Source organism: Coptis chinensis, chromosome 3, assembly GCF_015680905.1.
Source record: "Coptis chinensis isolate HL-2020 chromosome 3, ASM1568090v1, whole genome shotgun sequence".
NCBI classification, from domain to species: Eukaryota; Viridiplantae; Streptophyta; class Magnoliopsida; order Ranunculales; family Ranunculaceae; genus Coptis; species Coptis chinensis.
Genome location: NC_141458.1, coordinates 120,978,943 through 121,004,359, shown reverse-complemented (window position 1 = coordinate 121,004,359; position 25,417 = coordinate 120,978,943). Strand labels below are relative to the sequence as shown.

Genomic DNA, 25,417 nt, shown 5'->3' with positions numbered 1-25,417 from the left:
TTACGAGCCGAATGCGGAATCGGTAAGCCACTCAATTACCACTTTCATTAGAGAAATTAAAATGCTGTTTGCATAGCCATGTTCATTATTTGATTATTTAAGAGACCATAAGAATGGTGTGTGTATGTTGACATTATAATGTTACGTATTCGTATTTGACATGGCTGCTTTCTAGTTTATACATGTAACAAGTAGTATATTTACCTAGGCGCATTTGGTTTGGTGACATTATTATCATAGTATATGAGAATATCAGGTGCAATATGAAGAATCATTTTCATGCATTCACTACTTTTTGGCTTCTATATTTTTTCTTCTTTTACGTTCACTATCACTTTATCTCTTCTGTATTTCATTATATTTAGTTAATTAAGAAAATATTTCATTATCTTTCAATTATTATTGGTAAGCTCGATCTTTTTATTGGTATCCTTCAAACCCACCAATTAGCTATCCTTCAAACCCACCAATTAGGTCGATCTTTTTATTGGTAAGCTGATCAAACCCACGAATTAGGTATCTTTCAATTACTGCTCGATTTCGATCACTGCTCGATCTCGATCAATTGGTGGTTTTAATTACTGCTCGATCTCGATCAATTAGTGGTTTCAATTACTGCTCGCTTCCTAAACGGAGAAGAAAGTTGAGGCTTTGTTGTTGACTTTAAATTTGATTATGTTCACTCATTTATATGATTGTTATTATTGTTTCTCATGATTTTGTCAAACACAAAACTTTATAGAGCTTGTTCTTCTAGTCCATAAGTTAGAATGTATATATGTCCAATTTTGATTTTGACTCCTGTAAGTTTTACCTTTCACAAAATATTTTTGTTTAATAGTGGCGTTGTAAACTTGATATTGGCTTTCATACCTCCTTTTTCTAACCATTCCATTCGACATCTCCTATCTTCTCTTGTTCCTTGTTAACTAAGCAATTTACTGATAAACACTTACAAGTTTATCACTTCCTTGGCCACTATGGGTTCCTCTACTTTCTTGATCACTGCCATGGGTTCCTTCACTTCCTTGGCTACTATGGGATCCTTCACTTCCTTGGCTACCATAGCTTCCTTTACTTCCTCGGCTACCATAGCTTATTTTACTTCCTCGGCTACCTCGACATTGTCAATTATCTTGGGTGGTAACTTATACTTGAGTTGTATCTTGACTTCAGGGTTGTCGAATGCTGAAAATGGATAAGTCCGGTAAAGACCGGCCAATCCCTTGAAATCAATCCTTCCATCGACAGGATTGTCGATAGACATTTCATTCAAACTAACCCAGATTAACATCTCCTTTATCTTGACACCAGTCAATTTCCTGATCTTATACTTATCAACATAGGCAGTGATCTCTGTACCATATATGGCCTGTCTTCCAATCTTCTCAAACTTGTGTTCTATTTTATTCTTTTGCTTTAGCCATACAAAGCCAGTATCTTCCATGTAACCATATTCTAGTATGTCTCTCAATGGAAGGAGGCCAGTGGGCAGTCCCACTTCCTTGAGCAAGAACTTGCTTCTCTCTTTTCCTTCCTCATCTCCAAAGCAAAGGTCAGCCTTGGCTCTCATTTCTTCTGTGATCACAACCATTTTCTCTCTTTTTTCTGCGAGTGTGTGTTTAGAATGAAAAGGAGATGTTGTTTACAATGGGGCACCAAAGGGGTGTTAATATAGTGGAGAAGTTGCAAGTTTGGACTACTTTCTCAAAAGAACTACCGGTCTACCACAACAAACTTTCTTTGTTAATTGTTGGTGATGATGAAGCAAACAAGTAAAATTAAAGAGAAGGCTTCAGTATTTGTAGACTATGTTTGGCCATAGAATTAGAGGAAGCTATGGATATGCATTTTTTTAGACTTTAGTTAGTGAACTCCAAAGTTAATAAACACTTACAAGTTGAATGTCTTAGTATTAGAAGTTGTGCATTTGCTTGTTAGTATTAGAAGTTGTGAATTTGCTTGTTAATAAACAATTTGAATTAGTTGAATGTCTTATTTTTAACTCCTATTTATTTTGTAGCAATGCCTCGAACAAAGAATGTGAATGTGAAGAATGTAGCAAAGTGTGTTTTCCACGGGTGCTAAGAAGTTGTTAGGTGGGGGGAGTAGTAGTTGGTCATGAGGAGCACGAGAAAAGAGAGAAAGTGGCAACAACTACCTCGGCATCGGTCAGTAGAGGGGATCGGAAAGCGGATGATCGGTAATGTAGTAAGTGGTATAGAGTTAGGAAATCAAAAGAGAAGAAAGCAGACAGTTCTGAGTGATGTAGATGTAGATGTAGATGTAGATTTAGATTTAGATTTAGATGAAGATGAAAATGTAGATGTAGATGTAGATGATGTAAATATGGATCGTGGGAAGAGTGTAGCTGTAGGTGATGGTGAAGAAGATGATGAAGAGGGTGTTGATGATGCAGAAGAGGAGGACGCGGAGGATGAGGAGGACACGAAGGATGAGGAGGAGGATGATGATGACGAGGAAGTCCCTGTACCTGTACCTCCAGTGAATATTGTGAGAAAGTCCAACAATGACTTGGAGTTCCAGAGAGGTGTTTATGGAGGTGGCCCTCGTGTGTCACACATATGTTATATGACTATCACGGTGCACGTGGCTCATGATATTTGGGAGGGCAGGTAATATTATTATATATTGTCTATTAGTATTTAAATTTTGTATTACTGAAACCTTGTGCATACATTAATACTAAGTTTTTGTTGTTTTAGGCGGAGCGAGGGGTGTTGAAGTGTCATGGGCACCTGAACAAGTTGGTATAATGGGATATCGTCGGAGAGTGTTCAGACTGTTCTAATTTTCATGTGGAGCTTCAAAGGACCGGCTTATGTGCTCTGGTCTTAGGTGTATATAGGCATCATGATCCTGTGTTGGTCTCTGCGTTTGTGGAAAGGTGGCATCCAGAGACCAACACATTTCATATGCCGTGGGGTGAGATGACAATCACGTTGGACGATGTTTCCCAACTCTTAGGAGTTCCGATCAGAGGCAAAGCAGTGACTGGGGACACTGATTTGACCCTGGAACAGACAAAAATACTCCTCCACCAAGGTCTTGGCATACCCATGGACAAGATAGATGCGGAGATGAAATCCAATAAGTTCACTTCCAAAGTTAGGATGGATTTCTTGATGAAGCAGTTTGCTGGGAAGGTGACGGATGAAGATTTACGGGATGAAAATGGGGTTGTTGTGAAGAAGGCGTCAACCCAAAAAGAGTTGCGGTTTGCTGTGAGAGTTTATTTGTTGTTTTTCTTTAGATGTACCGCCTTCACCAACGTGCAGGCTAGGTTCTCGTTTGTTACACGAGGCGCTTATGAAATTTGCGAGATCGAGAGATTACGCGTGGGGTGCAGCCTTATTGGCTTACTTGTACAGGGGTCTTGGGACTGCCACAAGTGCCAAGGTGAAGGGTATTTCAGGCTATTTCACTCTCCTACAGGTATTAGTTTTTTTTTGTTTTTTTCTTTTTAATGTCAATTTTATCTATCTATTACAATATTAACTGGGTGTCTATATTAATCTAGGCATGGATTTATGAGTACTTCCCGGTGTTTAGGCCATTCCCAAACGATGACTATCAGTTGAGCATGTCGCGTACTCATAAGTACTCAGTTACTTAGTCTTTTTATGCTAGCACAACAGCTGCATTGAAGCATACCCGAGTGATGATTGATAATATGACTTGTATCAATGTAAGCATTTTTGTATATAAATAATTTTATTTATTAATTGATATTATTAGTATGTGGTTAATGATTAATTTCCTCAATCATATGCTATTTGATAGGTTGAATGGTATCCCTATCTTTGAAGTCCGAGCTATCGGCCGGTGGATGAAATAACATTTTTCGAGAGGATTTATATGCTTTCTTGATAATGTCGAAAGCGATCTACAATGTTTCGAGGGTTGTGCGTCAGTTGGGCATATGCAGTTTGTACCTTCAGATCCCCCAAGACCAAAGACCTCGACGCGAACTACTTCCGGACGCGGGTACGATGTGAAATTTAATGTTGCGGCTTCCTATTGGAGTAAATGGCAGAATCACTTGATACAACTTGAACATCGAGGACCCATTCCGTCTTATCCATGGGAGTGTATTAGTAGATACATGAGTTGGTACGAAAACAAAAGTCATATTCGAATGATAAACCCTGATCATCTTAATCTCTACTCCCTACAGAGTCTTCCATATCATAATCTGGTGAGTTAATACTTTACAACGTTAGTTTTTTTTGTTTTTTATTTTGTTTTGTTTTGTTTTGGTATTTTATAAATGTAAATGTATATACTAATGTAGTTTTTGTTTTAATTTTGACAAGACACCCGTCGTTGATGAAATTTCGTTTGCTCAATCAAGGTCGCAATTGGGTGGGGCTGCGATTCAGACGATGCAGGAACGAGTTCATGGAGGCATACAATTTGACCGGTGCAAGTTCATTGGCGGACGATATCGTTAAGGAGCATTGGATTTAGCAATGTTGAATTTGGTTAGTTTAGGGTTTACTGTGTTGAGCATTGGCAGTCTTGTTGGAAATGTGTTATAGAGCATTGGCAGTCTTGTGTTGGAAGATAACTTACTCCAGAGGAAGAGGAGTAAGGTTCTAATTTTTGAGTCTGGGGTTGGTTAAGAGATTGAGTGTCTTTCTTGACACCATTTTCTGAAGTTTTAATTATGTTATTGTTATGTTTACTTATGCTTTTGTAACAAAGATGCTTATAGAGAAAAATCAAGTGATAACATTTTATTGTTGCTGAAACTCAGAGATTTTTGTGGGATATGTGGAATACTTGTTGAATCTAAGTTTTGTAACTTAGAACTGCAGTATTATTTCTAATAAGATTTTGTTCATTAAATGCTTCTTTTACTCACTATGGAGTTACATTGCCAACCAAATAGAAGTTATTTTTTTCATATTCGACTTCGCAGGTTTTGTTAGTCCGTTTACAGAGATTACCAGATATGACATTTCTTGTGTTGAGTCCTCCGTCTTTGTTATTGTCAAATTTTTGGAATATCTTCTTCACTTTTTCCACTCTCATTTCTCTTATGCCATGTATAAAACATTGATCAATTGCCAAAACACGAAACATCTATTTTTTTGCCAAAACACGAAACAACACGCAACATCTGTTTTTTTGCCAAAAATGACTTTGCTGTTTTTTTGCCTCTTGGATGGTGTGGCCACAACGTTTGGACTTAGTCCCAAACGGTGTGCCCACACCATCCAAGAGGCAAAAAAAATAGCAAAGTCATTTTTTTTTCCAAGTTTTAGTCTCAAACGACATGGCCACACCGTTTGAGACTAAGTCCAAACGGTGTGGCCACACCGTTCAAATGCCAAAAAAACAGAGAAATCTTTTTGCCAAGTTCAGTCATAACCAACAATATTATGGAACTTGGGTAAGACCATCCACAGAAACCTACCTATGGTTAAGATCAACTGCAATGGGATCAGTAGCTCATAATTCAGGTAATGGTGGGTGGAAGGAGGCATGAAGGATCATCAAGGGTGTTCAATTTTGTGCTAAAGCTGGTAGTCATGTAGAGTTACCAACTTTCTGGAGAAACACAAAGCTATTGTGCGAGGTATAAGGTGAGGCATTACAAAAATGTAGAATCAATTAGGATGAGTTGGAGAGAAATGATGACATTGATATCTCTATCTGAAAAAAAAAACCAAAAACTAGAGCTGATCAGATCGACTTAGGCAAGAAGTCATCTAATCAATAGCCATTTAGTTGTACAAAGAATTTATAAGGTTGTATAACACCACGTTACCCACAGCAATAAAGAAGAATATGTTGTTCAATGTTCTAAAAATGATTTATAGCAACTACTATGTAGCACTCAATTGTACATGTCTCAAATATGGTTTACCATTTACCTCAACAACACATTTCCACCATTACGTATCGTCCGTTAGATAGTTAATTTCTTCTGCAGTGAAAGAGCACGGAGGTTTCACTGCGTAAGCGGATAACTAGTCAATGAGAGTTCAAACACATCCATCTAAGGGTGGTCGTGGCTTGAAGACATATCTTGTTGATGAGACCATTGACACGTTTGGTTGATTCATTATCCCTCTAATTCAAGTCTTCGAAGGCTTGAGGCATTTTGAATTTATAAATTGCAAAAATATATAAAAAATGTACTTGATTTGAAGGTATGACAAAGTATATCTCCACTTTCGGTGTATCTTTTCACACAATTTCCAAATTTCCTTTAACTATCATGTTTGAAACAAAGTTATTCTATCTAACCTGTGATAAAATAGGTAAAATGGTTACTCCCGCATGACCTCCAACGGCTGGAACATTAACTTCCCTGGGATCAATGCCAAAAAATGATTTTGCTGTTTTTTTGCCTCTTGGGCCGGTGTGGACACACCGTTTGGCCTTAGTCCCAAAGCGGTGTGCCCACACCGTCAAAGAGGCAAAACAAAAAAGTCCACCGAAGTTTTAGTCTCAAACGACATGGCCACACCGTTTGAGACTAAGTCCAAATGGTGTGGCCACACCGTTCAAGTGCCAAAAAAAACAGATAAATCTCTTTGCCAAAAGTCATTTTTTCCAAAAGTCATTTTTTCCAAAATCAAACAAACATACATACATCCATACAATTAATTCGACAAAAAAATACCATCAAATTTAAGAAAATTGTATCAAAAACCAAATTACAATTCCAACCACATGAACATTAATTACATAGACTTATTCCTAGTCAACATCTATTATTAGTATTTCGGACCCATCATTAGTGTGCTCGTCTTCCAATACTAAATTGGGAATGTTCAATGCAGTAAATTAGTGCTTTGTCTTGCTTGTAATGTAGTATCCCAACTATCTGCAATTAAAGTGTCGAGCTCTACGCCATCTTTAGATCGGTTTTGGAACCAGACAATCATCAACAAGTTCAACATGGACAAAATGACATCCCTGTACGTAAGCGGTACCCAACACTTTCTTTACTCTCTCAGGATTTGCTTGGGTTCTCAGTGGCAAAATAAGATTGTAGTACATACTTCCTAAATGTACGAGGACGACATTAAATCTCGAAGCAAATATATATCCAGCAAAGGGCATGCTCATCCACTTACGAGGGGGTGCCCAACCGCATTCATGGGAAATTGTAGGTTTCACGTACCTAATCTCACTGTGAGTGTACAATGTACAGTATAGGGGGAGGTTGTCATTAAGTTCTTGTAACAACTCATTTCTCATCCACGGCCACTCTTCCTGACTTCTTCCTAGTGCAATGCACATTGCTCTATACCCGCAATTGCCATCACCCACAGGGTCATCGACTTTAACAATATATTTGTGCAGTTCTTTTGGAATGTCCAAACCGTAATGTCTCGGCTCCCTCAGGATGCCAATGTCTAACTTTTGAGGTGATTTTTGAGAAGAGTTATTCCGTGGTGTGGTTGTTTTAGGTGGTAAAGGTGACTTTTGAGAAGAGTTATTCCGTGGTGTGGTTTTTTTTTGGTGGCAAAGGTGGTTTCGGAGAAGACTTCTCTGCAGGTGGGTTTGGAGTAGCATATTTCGATGGTGTGGGTGTTTTATGAGAAGGCTTGGAATTTGGCGTACATTCCGATTGTTGCGACGAGACCCACTCTTCATGCTCACGTTGGGAATGTTCAAAACCGGATGAATCGCTTTGAAGAGTTCTCATCCTCGGTTGGAAGCTTTCTCTTGCAGCTACCCCTTAGGCCGACCTTTGGTTTTAGCCTCCTCATGAGGTGGTTCTAGCCATGTACTTTACGGCACAACAATCTCCATAAGTTTTCTAACCATAACCCTCTCTTTCTTCTTGAAGCCATTTCATACCTTTTCATAAACATATCCATCGAAGGTCTATAATCGGGACCAACACCCACCGACACACTTGGAAAAGCGTATTGAGTTTTCCAAAAGGGATCGATAACACTCAAAGATATGGAACGTTCTTGCTTTTGAAGTTCAATGATTTCGTGAGCACATGACAATCCATGATAGTGCGCAAATAACACCCACAAATGAACTTCGAGTCTTTAGCGGCCACGACTTACGGGTATCTAGTTCTTCATAAAGCAAGTCAAATATTTGCTTGAGATCAGGTTTTGAGTTCACGAAATAAAGGAATCCGGTGGTGGTCTTTGGGTTACAATCGGACTCTTTCGAGCGTACCTCTAATCTCTCGGGCAATTTGGATCTCTAAAATCGGATTGGATCAAGTAAAACATACTTAGAAAATCATATGCGTTTGTGTTTCCTAGAACACGTTTCACGAGCATGAGATGAGACCCCGACTCTATTGGTGGATTTGTACTCCCCAAAGTGAATGTGTTGATCGTCCAACAACATATGAATCGATCCTTGTAAGGCAACCAAGTCTCTCGCAGATAACTAACAAAATTAGAGTACTCAATCCTATAGTGTTTTTCCAAAGCAAAGCAATTCTACGGTTGAAGATATCCTCGGTTCGATTTCACTCACTGGTGTTCCACGAGGCGGCCTTTATCTACTAGTTACGTGGTGGGAAAAAATCATTGCATTTCTGAAGGACGCACATAGAGATATGCCATCTACAAAAATGCTTGTGCGCGTCAGGAAACACAATATCAGCAGCACTCATCAAGGCCAAGTCCCTGTCAGACACGATCACAAATTGCCTTTCTTCACCCAGCAAACCGTTAAACTGACGCAAAGCCCACTCATAGTCTATCGCTGTTTCGAACTGGAGCAACACTTGACAGACCGTGAAAGACTTCCAGGTTGAAGTCACCCCCATAAACTGTACAAAAGGCCACCGATACTTATTGGTTTTGTAGGTCGCGTCTATGATGAAAACTTTTGGTCCGAGCCATTTTAACACCGTCCGGATGGGCCCATAACAATCCCGTTATCTCATCCGTATTCATATCCTCTCTCACCTCCTCGAAATAATGGTTTTCTGCTAACAACTCACGCAATCTCTACATTTGCGAGCGACCGTTCATATCCAATGTCCTCACCTTGTGCTTGGCATTGTAGACTTGATATATGCTAGATAGGTTATCGAAACCTATATATGCGATGGACTTCAAAACTTCTTTAGGCTTAACTCCATTTTGAGTCATCTCGACAAGAACTTCGAATTATGGAACAGCGATCGGAGTAGCAAATGCATGTCCTTCAAGGGTCTTCGCTAATGGATGGTTGTGAACACCATTAAGAGCGACAATTTTCCAACTATCGACGGTCTTGCGTTGGAAAATACATCTTAACTTAAATGGACATCCACGTTTCATGGTTCCCGTATTTCTCTTATTAACTTTCTCTGCTTTTTGTGTGAACGCGATACGCCCGAACTCGCAATCTAAATCCAGCCTTGGTACTTTCGGTTCAGATTAGCATTCTGCGACTTCCCAATTACCACAACCACATTACATTGTTTTCCCGGCGGTTGCCCAACCAATTCGTCACTACGTGTATGAAATACCTAAAGATATGAAAGAAAACAACAATCAATAAACTAATATAATTTCATTTAGAAAATAAAACAAGTGAAAACAATGCCTACTATGTACCTCTTCCGTAGTAAATATTTACATTTGTATCCATTGAAAGCGGTTGAACATCATCCACGCGTCATTCGAAGTTTCGAGTTCTCTAAACGCGAAGGATCCTAAATAAAGAAGAGTTGTTAATTGATGTTTGGCTTAAGTACCAAATGCCATTAAAGCGACATGGCCACACCGTTTGGACTAGGTCCCAAACGGTGTGGCCATGTCATTTTAGATTTGAACTTGGAAAAATGACTTGTCTGTTTTTTTCCGACTTGAACGGTGTGGCCACACCGTTTTGGACTTAGTCTCAAATGACATGACCACACCGTTCGGACTTAGTCTTGAGCGGTGTGGCCATGTCGTTTGAGACTAAGTCCAAACGGTGTGGCCACACCGCTCAAGTCGCAAAAAACAAGTCTTTTTCAAGTTCAAATCTAAAACGACATTACCACACCGTTTGGGACCTAGTCCAAACGGTGTGGCCATGTCGCTTTTAGACTAAACTATAAGCGGTGTGGCCACACCGTTTCAAGTCGCAAAAACAGACAAATCGTTTTTCCAAATTCAAATCCCAAAGCGACATAGCCACATCGTTTTGGACCGCGATCGAGCACGGTGTGACCCGGTTCGTTGGTGTGAAATACAAACGACCTAGTCGCGTCGTTTAATTACTACATGCATAATTATTACATGTATAATCACTGTACACATCAATAATTCCTACATGCATAATTATTACATGCATAATTACTACATGCATAATTACGTTTAATTTAGATTTACCTTATTCTTATTAAATGCATCATCATCCATTCCTCTATTTTCTTCACTTTGAACTTGTTCTACATTTTCTTCTTGAATGGGGTCACTTGGAACTTGTTCTATATTTTCTTCTTGAATGGGGTCATGATGCATTACATTTTCTTCGTCATCTTCATGTTCTAAAATGGGGTGGGGCTCTTCCATTAGTGTTTAGTGTTAGGATTTAAGGGTTTAAGGGTTTATGGTTTTTTATGGTGGAAAAGAAGAGAATAGAAGAGAAGGGCTGAAAAGGTTGCAACAAGTCAAATTCACTTTGGCTTGGGGTCTGCCCAATACAAAACAACTTTTGGAACCAATGGCACATTTGTAATAAGTGTTTTAATTTTTGGGGTCTGTCCAACATAATATGGGTCCGGCAGTAACAAACACCTTAAAAAAAGATGGGCAGGTGAAGGGTCTAGTCCAACTTTTCGTTCACGACCAAGCTTGTGATTTGCAATCCCCCGTTGAGGCATTGACACACGACATGTAAAACCATCCATTTACAACTTAAAATATAGATCCCAACCGTAGATGAAGACATGAAGTTCAGTAATGTTAAAGTCAGAAACTTGACTAGCTAGGAAGGTTGTATTCGTCTCCCTCGTTTTGACTTCGCCAACTGATTCTTTTTCTTTTTCTTTTTTCGATAGATTTTGCCAACTGGTCCTTCAACGTACAAAAAAGTCGGAATCTTTCTTTTTCACAAAAGAAAAAAATAGAACACACTCCATTTCTACATTTATTTGAACATGACCTGTCTATTGATGTACTTCAATAATTTCTACACCATGAGCTACAAGAACAGTTTTATCGGCAACTATAGTGCCAGAAGGAGCGACCATGGTGGCCTCGTTGCCTTCTACTGGTGCACTTTCATGAGTATTTGTAGCAGGACTAGGAGCGTCCGTTGATCTCTTATTTCTAACGTTATTCTTGACAGATAAGTGAGATAACCACGAGATTTGTGACTTCAATTGCTCAAATTTGTACAGGAATTGTAGAGCAATATTCCTCGTTCTCTCTTCAACTTCCCTGGCGGGGCTCTGGAGAACATACTCTAGTGTGACATTTGGGAGTTCAATGAGAAAGAGAGACAACTTGTTAACTAATAGTTGCTCCATTCCTTCATATAGCTCTTTGAATGGTCCATGCTTTATGTAAGGGGGATTTCCCGTCAATAACTAAATGACACGTGGACGGGAAATGACCTGGAACTATAAATACCCAGAATGAGATGAGAACCATCAGATTAGTTCTGGGAATAAGTAATCTTGTGTTTATTACGAGTGTTTCATAAACATGTGCTAGTCACGTGACAAACCGCCTCTGGACATAACAGTTTTCTAAGTTGTTAAGAACTGATATAGACAGTTCCTGAACATAAGGAAACTGAGGAGGACGGTCCTTGATGATAAGGAATGAATTAAAATGACATATCTCTAAGAATTACCTTTTGGGCCTAATCTTCCTTTACATGACGGGTTATTATGACCTAAAAGGAAACTTACCTCTGATAAGATATGGTCCAGATTCAGACTTCCAAGAAGAGAGGATTCCTAATAGGAAAGCAAAGTCCAAAGAGGAAAGAAAACTCACAAGCGGTGAGGTTAACCCTAACCCTAGGACTCCTAAGGCTCCTCCTATATAAACAATAGGAATTCGCTCTTAGGAACTACGTGCAATAGGGTTTGATTCTTCTAAACAGATAGGAAGATACGTAGGTAGCCGTAGGGTGGTTCAACCCTGATCATTCAAACATCTCGTCCCCTTTCCATCATTAATCCCAAAGTTCTTCATCACACGACACAGAGGAGGATTGTAGGATACTCGGAAAATCCCCTACACTTTACATTCTCAATGAAATCTTTTATGACTAGACATTCACTTGAAGGGAAAAAAAGATTCAATAACGTTCCAAACTCTTCAATAATACCTAGTGCATTATTTGGGACATCTTGCGCTTGAGACTCTAGGAAATCTGCATCTAAGGAAATCTTGACAAGTCGTGGATACTTCATCCGTAAGTGGTTGATAACTTTCGTTTCAAACCAATGGTTATTTATGTCTCTACCCATCCACAAATCTTCAGCAAGCCTCCTTTTGTACTTGTTCTGAACACCTAAGGAATCCATTCTCTGGTCGATGAAATGAATGATACTAGCTAAAAGCTTCGTCTAAGGCATCGACTAAGGGCTTGCCAAGGTTAGGTGGTAACAAAAAATTTGTCGGTCTTGCAAGAATTACGAGTAAGAGAAAGTTGTTACTTCCTTTGTTACTATGCGGCTCTTGAGATGGATGAGTTTTAAAGAGGAGCTAGATGAGACAACGTGGTTTACACTCTTTCCATTCATTCCTCACACTATTCAAGTCTTCAATGCCTCTCTCAAGTAAGTATAAATAATTAGAAGTTGGAATCCCAATAGTGTTTCTTTTGAACCAGGGAATTAATCTCCTCGTCGGCCAAGTTAAACATATGACACACGCTCCTTTTGTGTGTGTGAGATGGTATATGGATGTGTAGATGGATGATGGTCGTTGAACAAAACAGAAGCGTATCAAAACCTAATTATCCCTCAATGAGTAAAATATGAGTAGGATATCGTTCCACTTTTAAGTGTATGCTATATGAAGGACAGGATTTGAGGGATTAAAAACTATGATTATAGATATTGTAAATTGTTTAACTAAACTAAACTAAACTAAACTATTGAGAATTTATAAGAGAGTGAATTCAAGAGATTAGAATCCACCACTACCTTTGATCTGTGACCTTCTATTTTATGGTTGTTATCACAAGTACTACAATTAGGCAATCGAGCGAGTGCTGATGCCCTCTTGGACGAAACATTATTAACAATTAACTCTACTTAAGATTGTTCCTATGTTTATGTTACTAGTATCTTCTCTCCTTTTATGTAAGCTCGGGCAGCCATTCAATGTATTACCGATAGCAACATCAAGGAGTACTTCCTAATAGGGCGGTCATTCAATGAATCACCACTTAAGGCAAACACAAAGAATACTTCCCCTAGGCAGCCACTCCCTGAGCTATTCCTTCTAGGGCAACACAAAGAATACTTCCCTAACTCAAAAGAACTACACTACTAGAAGAAAAGTAAAGAACACTAGCATGATATTAATATTGCAAAACATAAACCCTATTCTGTACTTCCATCCCCTGGTGTGGGCAATGGAACTAATAACTAAAAACATAAAGAACTAACCTGATTGGAGAACACCATGAACTAGAAGAATCACCGAACCCTAAGCACCGGCTTCATCTTCTCCCTTGAAAGAGAAGATTAGTTTTCCATGAAGAAGGAAGAACACGAAGAACGAGAAGAAGAAGAGTCGAAGAACATAAAATAAACTAGAAAGACTACTTATCAAGACTCGACTAGTTAAAACCGAATCTTTTATTATTAATCTCTCTCTGCCTCAAGTTCTGGAGACAAGAATATAAGTGAATTGGCGGTTTTCATGAGGCACTTAGGTCCTCTATTTATAGGGGTTACAATGAGTTCTAGAAACATCCCTAATCGTGACTTGTTTCCTATTATAAATCAACTTCTTTCAGAGTCCAAATTTGTTTATGAAATAGTAAAAGAGGTGGCTACAGTGTCAGTTCATGCGTCTTGACGCATGGACCTTGCGTCCCAGATGCCCGCGTTTGGACGCACAGGCCTTGTGTCTCAGACGCAAGAGTCTATTTTTCCTTTTTTGCTCCATCCTTCTTTCCTCTTTTGCAGGCTTTAGTCCAAGCAACAAACCATTTTGCCTTGGGCTTCCAAATAAGCTTTAAAACAAGTCAAAGTCGCATCTTTCATAGCTTCAATTCCTTAGCCTTCTCCATGATTGTCCACGGTCTTCCCATGTGATCCTTAATGCTCCGAATTGCTCCGTTTTACCCCTTTTTCTCTAATATTCTACAAAACTCTCTTTTTCACTTGTAGAATCATAAAACATAACTTACAAGCACTGTTAGTCCATTAAGATAGCTAAACAAGAGGTATAATCGAGGGTTAAAAAATACTTTTTGAGCACTTATCACAACCCCAACTAGCATTTTGCTAGTCTCTTAGTAAATAAGATAAAAAGAGATAAGTGATCAAAATCACATCCTAATAACAAAAATAAAATCCTAACTCACTTTCGCAGGCATCGCGATTGCATTTACCATATACGACAAGGCTTTAAACCTTTAAGTTTCCCAAAAAGGACGAGTTATAGTCTCGTGAGGGTTTTTAGGTGATATACCCACAAATCAATCAATAGCATGTTCAAGAATGATAGTATTTTTCAGAGAGAGAAATTCCATACCCACTTAGTGCTTACTCTAATAGACGGTCTCCATTACTAACTACATTGGTGAAAAGACTCATAGATTATGATGGGAGATAGTAAAAATTGACAAAATTCTTAATCAAGGCTTATGTGTGTACTCAATCAATCTCCTATACTATCCTATCTAAGAAACAGAATCCCTAGTTTACCACAGGAAGATAATCTCGACTTTCAATCCTCACCGGTCATACTCTCAGAAAAAAATCTCTCAGAAGATGGTCTACTATTTTATCTCATGTATGTGGAGAAAAGAATAATGATTACGAACATCCCACATACTACCTTGAAAAATGGACTTCTAGATGAAAGTAGTCTCATGGAAAGAATGTCAATCATATATGAAGTGTTGGGTCCTTCGCTTTAGCATCCTCTCACCTATTCTAGACATCGTACCATACTATAGTGATAAGTCATGGGCTGTAACTTGGCTTGGGTATTGGTTTATGAAGGAAAGATAAAAATGATTCAAAGGTTGTTTCTGAAAACACTAAGGGTTTTGCTTCTTTTTTTGGAAGATTTATTCAAATTCTGTATTGCAAAGAAAATTCTTCCTTTGTCTTAGCTTTTCCATCCATTTTGTTCAACTTTTTTTTTTCTTTAGGTCAGTGGTATATCCTTGATTAGTACTGGATATGCTTGTTTTCCACTAGCTTCTTTCACTTAGAACAGAATGATGGTCTTCATTGTATCTCTCTGATATTTCCTTATAATCTTCCTTTTGTGCTCTTTCTTCCTCCTTGTGCCCCTTGTATTCTCAGAAACATATGTATATGGCTGATAAAGATTTTGGCTATACTCCTTGTCTGGAGTTGGGTAAAGGGTAAAGGGTAAAGGGTTTTATTAAAGAAAATGACTTATTGTAAGGCTCAAAAGAGTTTAACAAGATGGTCCTACTAGCCGATAAAGGTTGAATGGGTTCACTACTTGACTTATCAGTATGATACTCTGTTTTGAATAGACTACAAGACCTAATGGCTATCTCCCCAGTTGATGTTACTTCGTGATTAACCAAATCAACGAATAATGAGACTATATTACAACGACATAAAGAACTTAAAGATGTTGAGTCACTAAGACTCGGATTTTTCGTAAGAACTCTCCAAAGAATGGGTATAAAGCTCAAGTTTTACGGGCTAAGTCTAAAAAATCTACGTCCAATTTACTAGGGGTTAAATCTCTCTTCTAGCAAAAGTACACAAAACTAACAAAGTACTATGGTGGTGCCTTAATAAAGAATTCTATCAACAAGAACTATGTTCGAACATAATAAATAGTCTAAGTGGTAATGAAATCAATAATATCAACTATCTATCAAACTCAACACTAAGCAGTATAAAATATATATCCCAGACTCATCATTAAAATTTATTTTTCTCATGCTACTGATATAGAAATAAAAATATTTTTGTTTTTGAAAACTAATTTTCGAAATTCATTTCTCAAGTACACCCCCCCCCCCCCCCCTTACTTATGCATGCATTGACCTCAATGTATAAAGAAATAAATGAAATGGATGAGAAAAAGGTAGGATATTACCATTGATGCCGAATATCAATATTTTGATCTTTCTCTGTCATATAAAGGTTAAGCTCACAAAATAGAGAAAATCAAATACAATTAGTTCAAATCAAAATTAATCCTCATAATCAACATTAGTCCTCATAATCATGTATCAATATATATATATTTTTAGGTCTTTTTACGTTAGATCCCCAAGTCGTAATGTGAGTCTTTTAAAGTCAAATTATCAAGACTTTTGAGTCCTTTATAGTCAGATCCTCAAGACTAGTATTCCCATCTCAAAACTGATCTCTCGACAACATGCTTACTTCCTGTAGACATTTTATATATACTCGCTCTACTAGAGTGATGAGATTTTGACTCCGGCGCTTGCAACTCCTCTCAGTAAAGGATAAAGTTATGAAAATCTGAGGGCCGACCCGGCTATCGGTGGCACTTATACTAATGAGATCCTAAGGAGTCAAGCTTACAACGCTTGGTTTCGTCATGCAAAAAACTTAAACTAAACATAGTAATAGGTTCAGCAAGACATAGAATGTAATTTTTAAGGTGTGTAGGTAACTTACCCCAATTTTCTGCTTCAACAGTGGTCTGATAAACCGGATCCTTGAGAAAAACGGCCTCCACGTCTCCAGTAGGTAACTCCAGAAAAGGCTTCAGTCGATGAGCATTAACTTTGAAACGAGTCCTTCTCTTTATGTCTTCTACTTCAATAGCTCCAAAAGGTGTGTCATGTCTTACCGCAAATGGTCCAGTCCACCTAGATCTTAACTTTCCAGGAAAAAAATTTAGACGAAAGTTGTAGACCAGAACCTTCTGTCCAGGTTCAAATTCTCTCTTCAGAATTCTTCTGTCATGTAATGCTTTAGTCTTATCCTTGTAAATCCTTGACTTATCATAAGCATCACTTCTCAATTCCTCTAATTCACTGATATGAAGCTTCCTCCTTTCTCCTGCTTGATCTAGGCTGAAATTCATCTCTTTCACTGCCCAATAGGCTTTATATTCTAACTCTACAGGTAGATGACATGCTTTTCCATATACCAAGAGATAGGGTGACATCCCTATGGGCGTTTTGAATGATGTTCTGTATGCCCATAGTGCATCTTGGAGTCTAAGAGACCAGTCTTTCCTATCCTAGAAGGATTAACTGTCTTCTCCAAAATACTCTTGATTTCCTTATTCGAGACTTCTGCTTGACCATTAGTCTGAGGATGATATGGTAAAGCTAGCTTGTGAATTACTCCATACTTTGCCATAAGATTCCTAAATATACGGTTACAGAAGTGAGAACCGTTATTACTGATGATGGCTCTCAGTGCTCCAAATCTTGGTAGAATGTTCTTCTTCAGAAAGTCCACGACGACTTTATGATCGGCGGTCTTTGTAGGAACTGCTTCAATCCACTTTGAAACATAGTCCACAGCCAGTAGAATGTAGGTGTAACCAAAAGAAGGCGGAAATGGTCCCATGAAATCAATACCCCATACATCAAAAATTTCTGAGATAAGGATCGGTTGTTGAGGCCACTCGGACCTTTTCGAGGTCTTACCCAAAAATTGGCATCTCTGACATGCTTTGCAATAAACATTTGCATCTTTAAAAATAGTAGGCCAATATAATCCAGCTTGTCATACCTTGTCTGCAGTACGTTGCGGGCCAAAGTGTCCTCTGCAAGGCTGATCGTGATAGAATGATAGAATGGATTCTTGTTCCGATTCTAGGATGCATCTTCGAATAATTTGATCCAAACACTTCTTGAATAAGTAGGGATCATCCCAAAAATAATATCTGCCCTTTGAGTAGAATAAATCTTTTTTCTTGCTTGCTCCAATGCGATGGTACCTTGTCGGTTACAAGAAATTTGCGATGTGGCCGTACCATAGTACTTCTGATATACTTAACAACTGTTCATTAGGAAAAGTTTCACAGATTTATAAGTTGTCTTCCGTATTCTCCACTAGCAATCTAGAAAGGTGATCAACAACGACATTCTCTGTTTCTTTCTTATCACGTATCTCCAAATCAAATTCTTGTAAAAGTAGTATCTATCGGATCAACCTAGGATTGGCATCCTACTTAGCGAGTAAATGATGCAAGGCAGCATGGTCAGTATAGACTATTACCTTTGAACCTATCAAATATTGACGGAATTTGTCAAGAGAATAGACGACGGCTAAGAGCTCATTCTCAGTTGTAGAATAATTAATCTGAGCTCCATTTAGAGTCTTGCTAGCATAATAAATTGCGTACGACACTTTCTTGTCTGTTTGTCCTAGAATGGCTCCTATATCATAATTAGATGCATCACACATGATCTCAAACGGATGGCTCCAATCGGGCGCACGAATGATTAGTGCTGAAGTGAGTGCTTCCTTCAATTTCATAAAAGCTTCGACACATGAGTCATCAAAATCAAAGACAACATCTTTCCCTAATAGATGTGATAGCGGTCTTGCAATTCTGCTTAAATTAATCTTTGATAAATCGACAGTAGAATCCCGCGTGACCTAGGAAGGCATGAATATCTTTGACAGTTCTCGGCTCGGGTAGATCCTTTATAATATCAATTTTCGCTAAATCTACTAGAATTTCTTCCTTTGAAACTTGGTGACCCAGCACTATCCCTTCCTTTACCATGAAGTGACACTTTTCTTAGTTCAGAACTAAGTTGGTATTGCAACAACGTTTAAGGACTAAGGAGAGATTTTGCAGGCAATCTTTAAAAGATGATCCAAAAATTGAAAAATCGTCCATAAAAACTTCCATGTATTTCTCCACCATGTCGTCAAAAATACTCATCATGCATCGTTGAAAAGTGGTCGGTGCATTACATAGACCAAAAGACATACGACGGTAGGCAAATGTTCTGAACAAACATGTGAATGTGGCCTTCTCTTGGTCCTCAAGGTGAATATGGATCTAAAAATATCCTGAGTAACCATCAAGAAAGCAGTAGTAAGCTTGTCCAGCTAATCTTTCTAACATCTGATCGATGAAAGGTAATGGAAAATGATCTTTTCATGATGCACTATTCAGCTTCCTGTAATCGGTGCAAACTCTCCATCCAGTCTGAATCCTGGTTGGAATCAACTCATTGTTTTCATTCTTGATCACTGTGGTTCCGGACTTCTTCGGCACAACTTGAACTGGACTAACCCATTGACTATCAGAAATAGGGTAGATAATGCCGGCGTTAAGGAGTTTGATGACCTCTTCTCGAACTATTTCCTTCATCTTCGGATTAAGACTTCTCTGTGGTTGCTTAGAAGTCTTGGAATCCTCTTCCAAATGAATCCTATGTTGAACTATCATAGGGATGATCCCTTTGATATCATTAATTATCCAACCTATATCTGTTTTATATTCCTTTAAAAGTGCTACTAACTTGGATTCCTACTCCTTAGTCAAATCTGATGCAATGACTACTGGGTAGGTTCCCAAATCTCCCAAGAAAACATACTTGAGTGTAGACGGCAAAAGCTTCAATTCTAGCTTAGGCGGCTATTTCTTAAGCTCTTTATATGGTCCATCAGGCATAGGCGATTCAAACTTTTCTTTGAACTTGTTGTTATCCATGACAGGTGATAAATCCAAAATTGCATTGATTGCCTAGACACTAAGTTCCTCACAGTCTGAGTCTATCAGAGCTTTTAACAATTCGCCAGTAGGATATGAATGAGTCAGATAATCCTGTGAACGCTTCAATCATGCATACTTTGTTCACAGCACACACCTCCTGTGGTTGCTGTAACATATGGAAAACATTGGTCTCGACTATCATATTACCAAAGGATAATGTCATATTACCGTTTCGACAGTTGATGAGTGCATTTGGAGTGGCCAAGAATGGTCTGCTTAGAATGATTGGTATCTGCCTACCAGATGTAGGTTCTGTGTCGAGTACTATGAAATCAACCGGATAATTGAAATCTTCGATCTTGACTATGACGTCTTCAATGATTTCTCTAGGTATCTTCACTGATCTATCTGCCAACTGTAAAGTAACATCAGTCGGTTTAAGATCCTTCAAGCCTAACTTCTTGTAGACGAAATATGGTAAAAGATTCATACTTGCACCCAAATCTAATAAAGCTTGCTCCTCCAAAGAATCTCCAATTCTGCATGTAACAGTGGGACTTCAAGGATCTTTCAGTTTCACAACCGCTAGATTATGTAGGTACGATGAACATCTTTGAGCGATAAAAGCTTCTTTAGAAATGTTGGTCTTCTTCTTCACTAGATCTCTCACGAACTTGGCATACAAGGAAACTTGCTTGATGGTGTCAGAAATGGGATATTAATCTGTGAATTCTGAAAAGACATCAGAAATCTCCTTGTACTGGTCATCCTTTCTGGTATTCACTAGTTTCGAAGGAAACGGTGCTGGCGGATTCTTCAATATTGGTTCTCTTCTTTCGGCTTTGGTTGGCTTGGTAACAGATGGTGGAGTGACAGGTGGAGTCACTCGTGATGGCTTCTTCTTACTTACTTCTACAGTAGTTCCTTCAGCTTCTTTTGCAACAGGTTCTTTAGCAGGTGGTACAACACTAGATATATCTGGAATGTTAGAACTGGATAGGATGGTAGGAACATAAGTTACCTCAGGCTCTGCAAAATCTTTCCCTGGTTCATAGACAATCTTGTTATCAACCTTCTTGCCTGACCTCAGAGTGGTGACACCATTAACTTGATCATTCGACTGAGTAATCTCCAAGTTATCCACCTGCAAGACACCTCTTCCTTTCGGATTTGGCTCCGGCTGGCTTGGTAATGCTCCTTTTGATCTTTCCGTCAAGGCGGCATCCATTTGCCCTATCTGGCCTTGAATGACACTAAAGATATTCTCCAACTTCTGGGTTCTTTGATTTGTCTGTTTCAGCTCATTGACAATGGTGGTGATAGCTTCTTCCAGATGTGGGATAACTGCTTTGCTCGATTGAGGCGTAGGGGCAATGTATCCACTCATAAGATTTGGTATTAACTCTATGTTTGTGTTGGCTTGGTATTGCTGGTTCTGATATGACTGCTGATTTTTGTATGGTTGTTGGCAGTCTTGGAACTGTTACTAGTTATTCTGGAACTGATTAGACTGATTCTAGAATCCTGGAGGAAAATTCCTCTGATTTGTATTTTGTGGTTTCCAATAATTCTGTCTCTGATTGAACTGCCATCGACTGTACTCAAGAAAGCATGATGAGATGAAGTGATATTGGCATACGTTATATACTCCTATAGCGGATATGAAATGTCATGCAATGAATAAAAATTCCTGTGAATCACTAGAGGATGCAGTTCTCTATCAGATTTATAGTAATCCTTGAGAGTTACTAGAGGTTGTCTATCTCGGATTCGATTATATTTGTGGAGAAACACGGAGGAGCACGCCCAGCGCATTTAGCTCGATACGTATTATGGCGAGCGCCCGCCTTCGTTACTAGAAAGTCAGGAGTACTAGAGCGCACCTGCGCCTCTGTTAGCTCATTCTGTGAGCACGCCCACACCTCGATTCTTGGAAAGTCGGTAGGGAGCTAGCGCGCGCGTCTCCCTTAGTTGCTTTCGATTTGGCGGCGCCCGCGCCCTTTCTTCAGTAGAACCCATAACTTCAGTGGGTTCAATAACTTCTGCAGCAGGAACTATATCTTCACCAACTGTTGGGATAGGAACTATATCTTCACCAACTGCTGAGAGAGGTACCAAATCTGCCAAACACTCCCCCTGGGACCGATTCCCAGGCATAGCTGGATTTTGAAAGAAAGTTTCAGATTTCACAAATCGGACATCATGAGAGACAACCGGTTTTCTTGTTGCAGGATTGTAACATATGTAGCCTTTCTGAGTGGTAGAATAACCAACAAAACATATTGAGTAGCCTGAGTATCGAATTTATCTCGATGAATAGCTTGCTGATGCACATAACAAACACACCCAAAAACTCGCAGATGAGAGAGATCCAGTGGCCTAGATTTGAGCACTTCCAATGGGGATTTAAAACCAAGAACCCAACTGGGGAGACGATTAATCAAATAAGCAGCAGTTAAGACGCCATGAGACCAGTATTGCTTAGGAACATTCATTCCCAACATAAGAGCACGAGTGGTCTCCAAAAGGTGTCTATTTTTTCTTTCAGCCACGCCATTCTATTGAGGTGTGCCAACACAGCTAGTTTGATGAATTATCCCCTGGCTACGAATGTACTCAAGTAACAAACCTTTGCAAAACTCAGTGCCATTGTCAAATCTAAACGTCTTGATTTTTCCACCAAACTTATTAGTAACCATATTATGAAAATCCTTGAAAACATTCACAACCTTAGTCTTCAATTTCAACAAATATAACCATGTAGCACGATATTTATCATCAATAAACAATGCAAAATACTTATAGCCATCATAAGAATTAACGGGAGCAGGTCTCCATAAATCAGAGTGAATTAACTCAAACAAATTATTAGACATAGAATGCGAGTTTGGAAAAGATAAACGAGTTTGTTTAGAAAATTAACAAACATCACAAACATCATCAGAGTTTAAAGAAACATGCGGAAACAAATTTGACAGGACATGACTAGATGGATGCCCAAATCTTTTATGCAAAATGCAACTCTCAAGTAAACCACTAGCTTGACATGCCTTCTAATGCGATTTCAACAAATAGAGTCCATTGGAATAAATTCCTTCACCATTTGTTCTCTTCGACTTTTGATCCTGAAAGACGACAGAGTTAGGAGAAAAAATAACATCACAATTTAAAGAATTTATAAGTTTGCCAACAGATAGAAGTTGGACACGGAAGGAAGGAACAACAAGAGCATCACTCTTGAGACTTTGATTAAAAAAATCCACTTGACCACTACCTAGAATGGGAACGGTGGAGCCATTGGCGATGGAAATATTATATTTTTAATTTTTGGACACAAAATTATGGACAGAGGCAGGGCAATTAGCCATATGATCAGTAGCCCCCGAATCAATTATCCATGAGTTACTATTTTCTGGCATAGTAAAATCGGCATGTAAATTACCTGACACATGAGTTGAGACATACTGACCTTTGCTAGATGGCATGGACTTAGTGAGTTGTTGGAGAATTTGACTCAATTGATGACTAATATCTGAGTTGGACATTGATGTCTCGGCTACTGCGGCATGCTCTTTCTTGAATAGTTCTTTTTCCTTTTGAAGATGTGGATATAATTCCCAACAACGGTCTTTGGTGTGCTAGTTCTTTCCACAATGATCACAGTGAGACGGTTCCCTTTTTCCCTTACCTTTTTCGAATCTCTGTGACTTCTTTTGAAAATCGTTTTACGCAAAATGTCTGATGGATTCAGAGATTGAGGACTTCACCTCGGAGTTCATGGTTTTCTTCCTTGTTTACTCTCTCTGAATAGTTGCACAAACATCAACAAGTGATGGAAGAGTGTTTTCCATTAGAATATTGTTTTCCAGATTTTCATATTCTGGTTTAAGACTACGAAATACTGTGAAGATTTTATCCTCTTTAGCCCGTTTCAAAAGAGTCTTAGCATCTGTGGTGTGTGGACAATATATGTTTAACTCATCCCATAATTTCTTCAAATTCCCAAGGTGTTCTGTAAAAGTCTTCTCACCTTATTGCAAAGCACCGATTGTGAGTTGATGAAGTTAAAAAACACGGGCAGAATTGTTCTGGTTTCCGTATAAATCTTTAATTGAATCCCACATCTCCTTTGCAAAATCAGAGAAAGTAAAAATTCCAACAATAGTTGACTCCATATAATTGAGTAACCAAGATCGAACCAGCTGATCATTAGAAACCCAATTCTCATATTCGGCATCATCAATGGCAGGACACACCTTTGCACCATTAATGAACCCTAATTTCCTTTTGCCACCCAGAGATAGCGAAACAGCCCTAGACCAAGGTATATAGTTTGTTTCATTCAAGAGAATTGATGACAGCTTCCAATCGGGATTAGAATCAGTCTCTGTTGTTACAACAGACTTTGGGTTTGGTTTTGGATCTGACATAATGTTTTGTGTTTATTTAGATTGATTTAGAGAAGAGATTAAGCGCTCCGCTCTGATACCATGTAGAATTAAATAATCAATCAAAGAGACAAAATACAAGATTTATAGTGGTTCGGTGCTAATGCGGCAGCCTATGTCCACGGGAGAAGAAAAGGTTTTATTGCTTGATTAATTTCTTAGGGTTCCATTACAGAGATATATATAGGCATAACACAAGTGCACAAAATCGTCTCTTGTTTCTAAGAATGGAGTCTTCCCTTGAATAGAAACACCAATATCGGTCGAACTTGTCATGAACCGACTGAGCGTGCATACGCCTTCATTATGTGCAACTGAAGTGCGCACGCGCTGTCTCTTTCTTCTCCCACAGCAAAATATGTGAGCTTAACTCTAAACATCTCTCTTGATCTTCACCCAAAGTGCCAGAAGTTATTTCCATTGATCTTTACAAAGCAAATACTACAACTGAAAAGCAATACCAAAGACAGAAATCAGCAAGCAAGATATATAATATTAAACTCTATCCCTGTGTTTCTTATTATATTGGTGTGATTTGGAAGTGGAACTTGAATTTGGGAATAAGAAGGCGCACGTGTCATAATACGGGAGTGCACCATGCAATATCTTAGCCTGATCAACTTTGGTCCAACTAATTTGACCGAAGGCCCAAGTAGTGCCCAACAGTAGAGAAAACAGATCTTTCACTCGTAGCCAGGTCCCTATTATATCATTCTTAACCCATGCCCATTCCATTGTTCCATTCTAACTTTGTAAGTGCTCTTTTAAGTTTTAACTGAGGGCTGGGATGAGAGTGTATTGGACTTGTCGCCTTTTCATTAGGGCATCACCAATGGAGCTCCTATATGAGCTATTGTCAGTTTTTCACAAGTATTCCGTGTTTTTTTGAAAAATATTCGTTTAAAAACTGAGAAGATGAAGATAAGTTTTATATCTGTTTTAAACCCGAGATTTCGTTTAAAACTAGTATTTAATGATTAAAACCCATTTTAAATCCTCTAAAATTGTTTCAATTGGTACTTGCCAATTTGTTGTAGTGTTGAGGCAAGAAATTCTTAAATATCATATGTAGAATAACGATTTTTAAAACTTTTAGTTTGAAATATGCTACATTTTCACTATATTTTCATTTGTGATTTTTTTTAATCATAGACAAACAAAATTCTCATGTCT

At 38.6% G+C, this 25,417-nt stretch overlaps 2 protein-coding genes across 2 annotated transcripts; both read right to left on the bottom strand.

Annotated features, from left to right (window-relative positions):
• Nucleotides 1–1,096: 1,096 nt before the first annotated feature.
• Nucleotides 1,097–1,594, bottom strand: LOC147513819 (uncharacterized). The gene has a single exon (XM_086598964.1). It carries the CDS (start codon nt 1,592–1,594, stop codon nt 1,097–1,099), a length of 498 nt encoding a protein of 165 aa, XP_086455090.1.
• A 22,266-nt stretch (nt 1,595–23,860) lies between these two features.
• Nucleotides 23,861–24,226, bottom strand: LOC147513818 (uncharacterized). The gene has a single exon (XM_086598963.1). It carries the CDS (start codon nt 24,224–24,226, stop codon nt 23,861–23,863), a length of 366 nt encoding a protein of 121 aa, XP_086455089.1.
• Between the last annotated feature and the right edge of the window lie 1,191 nt (nt 24,227–25,417).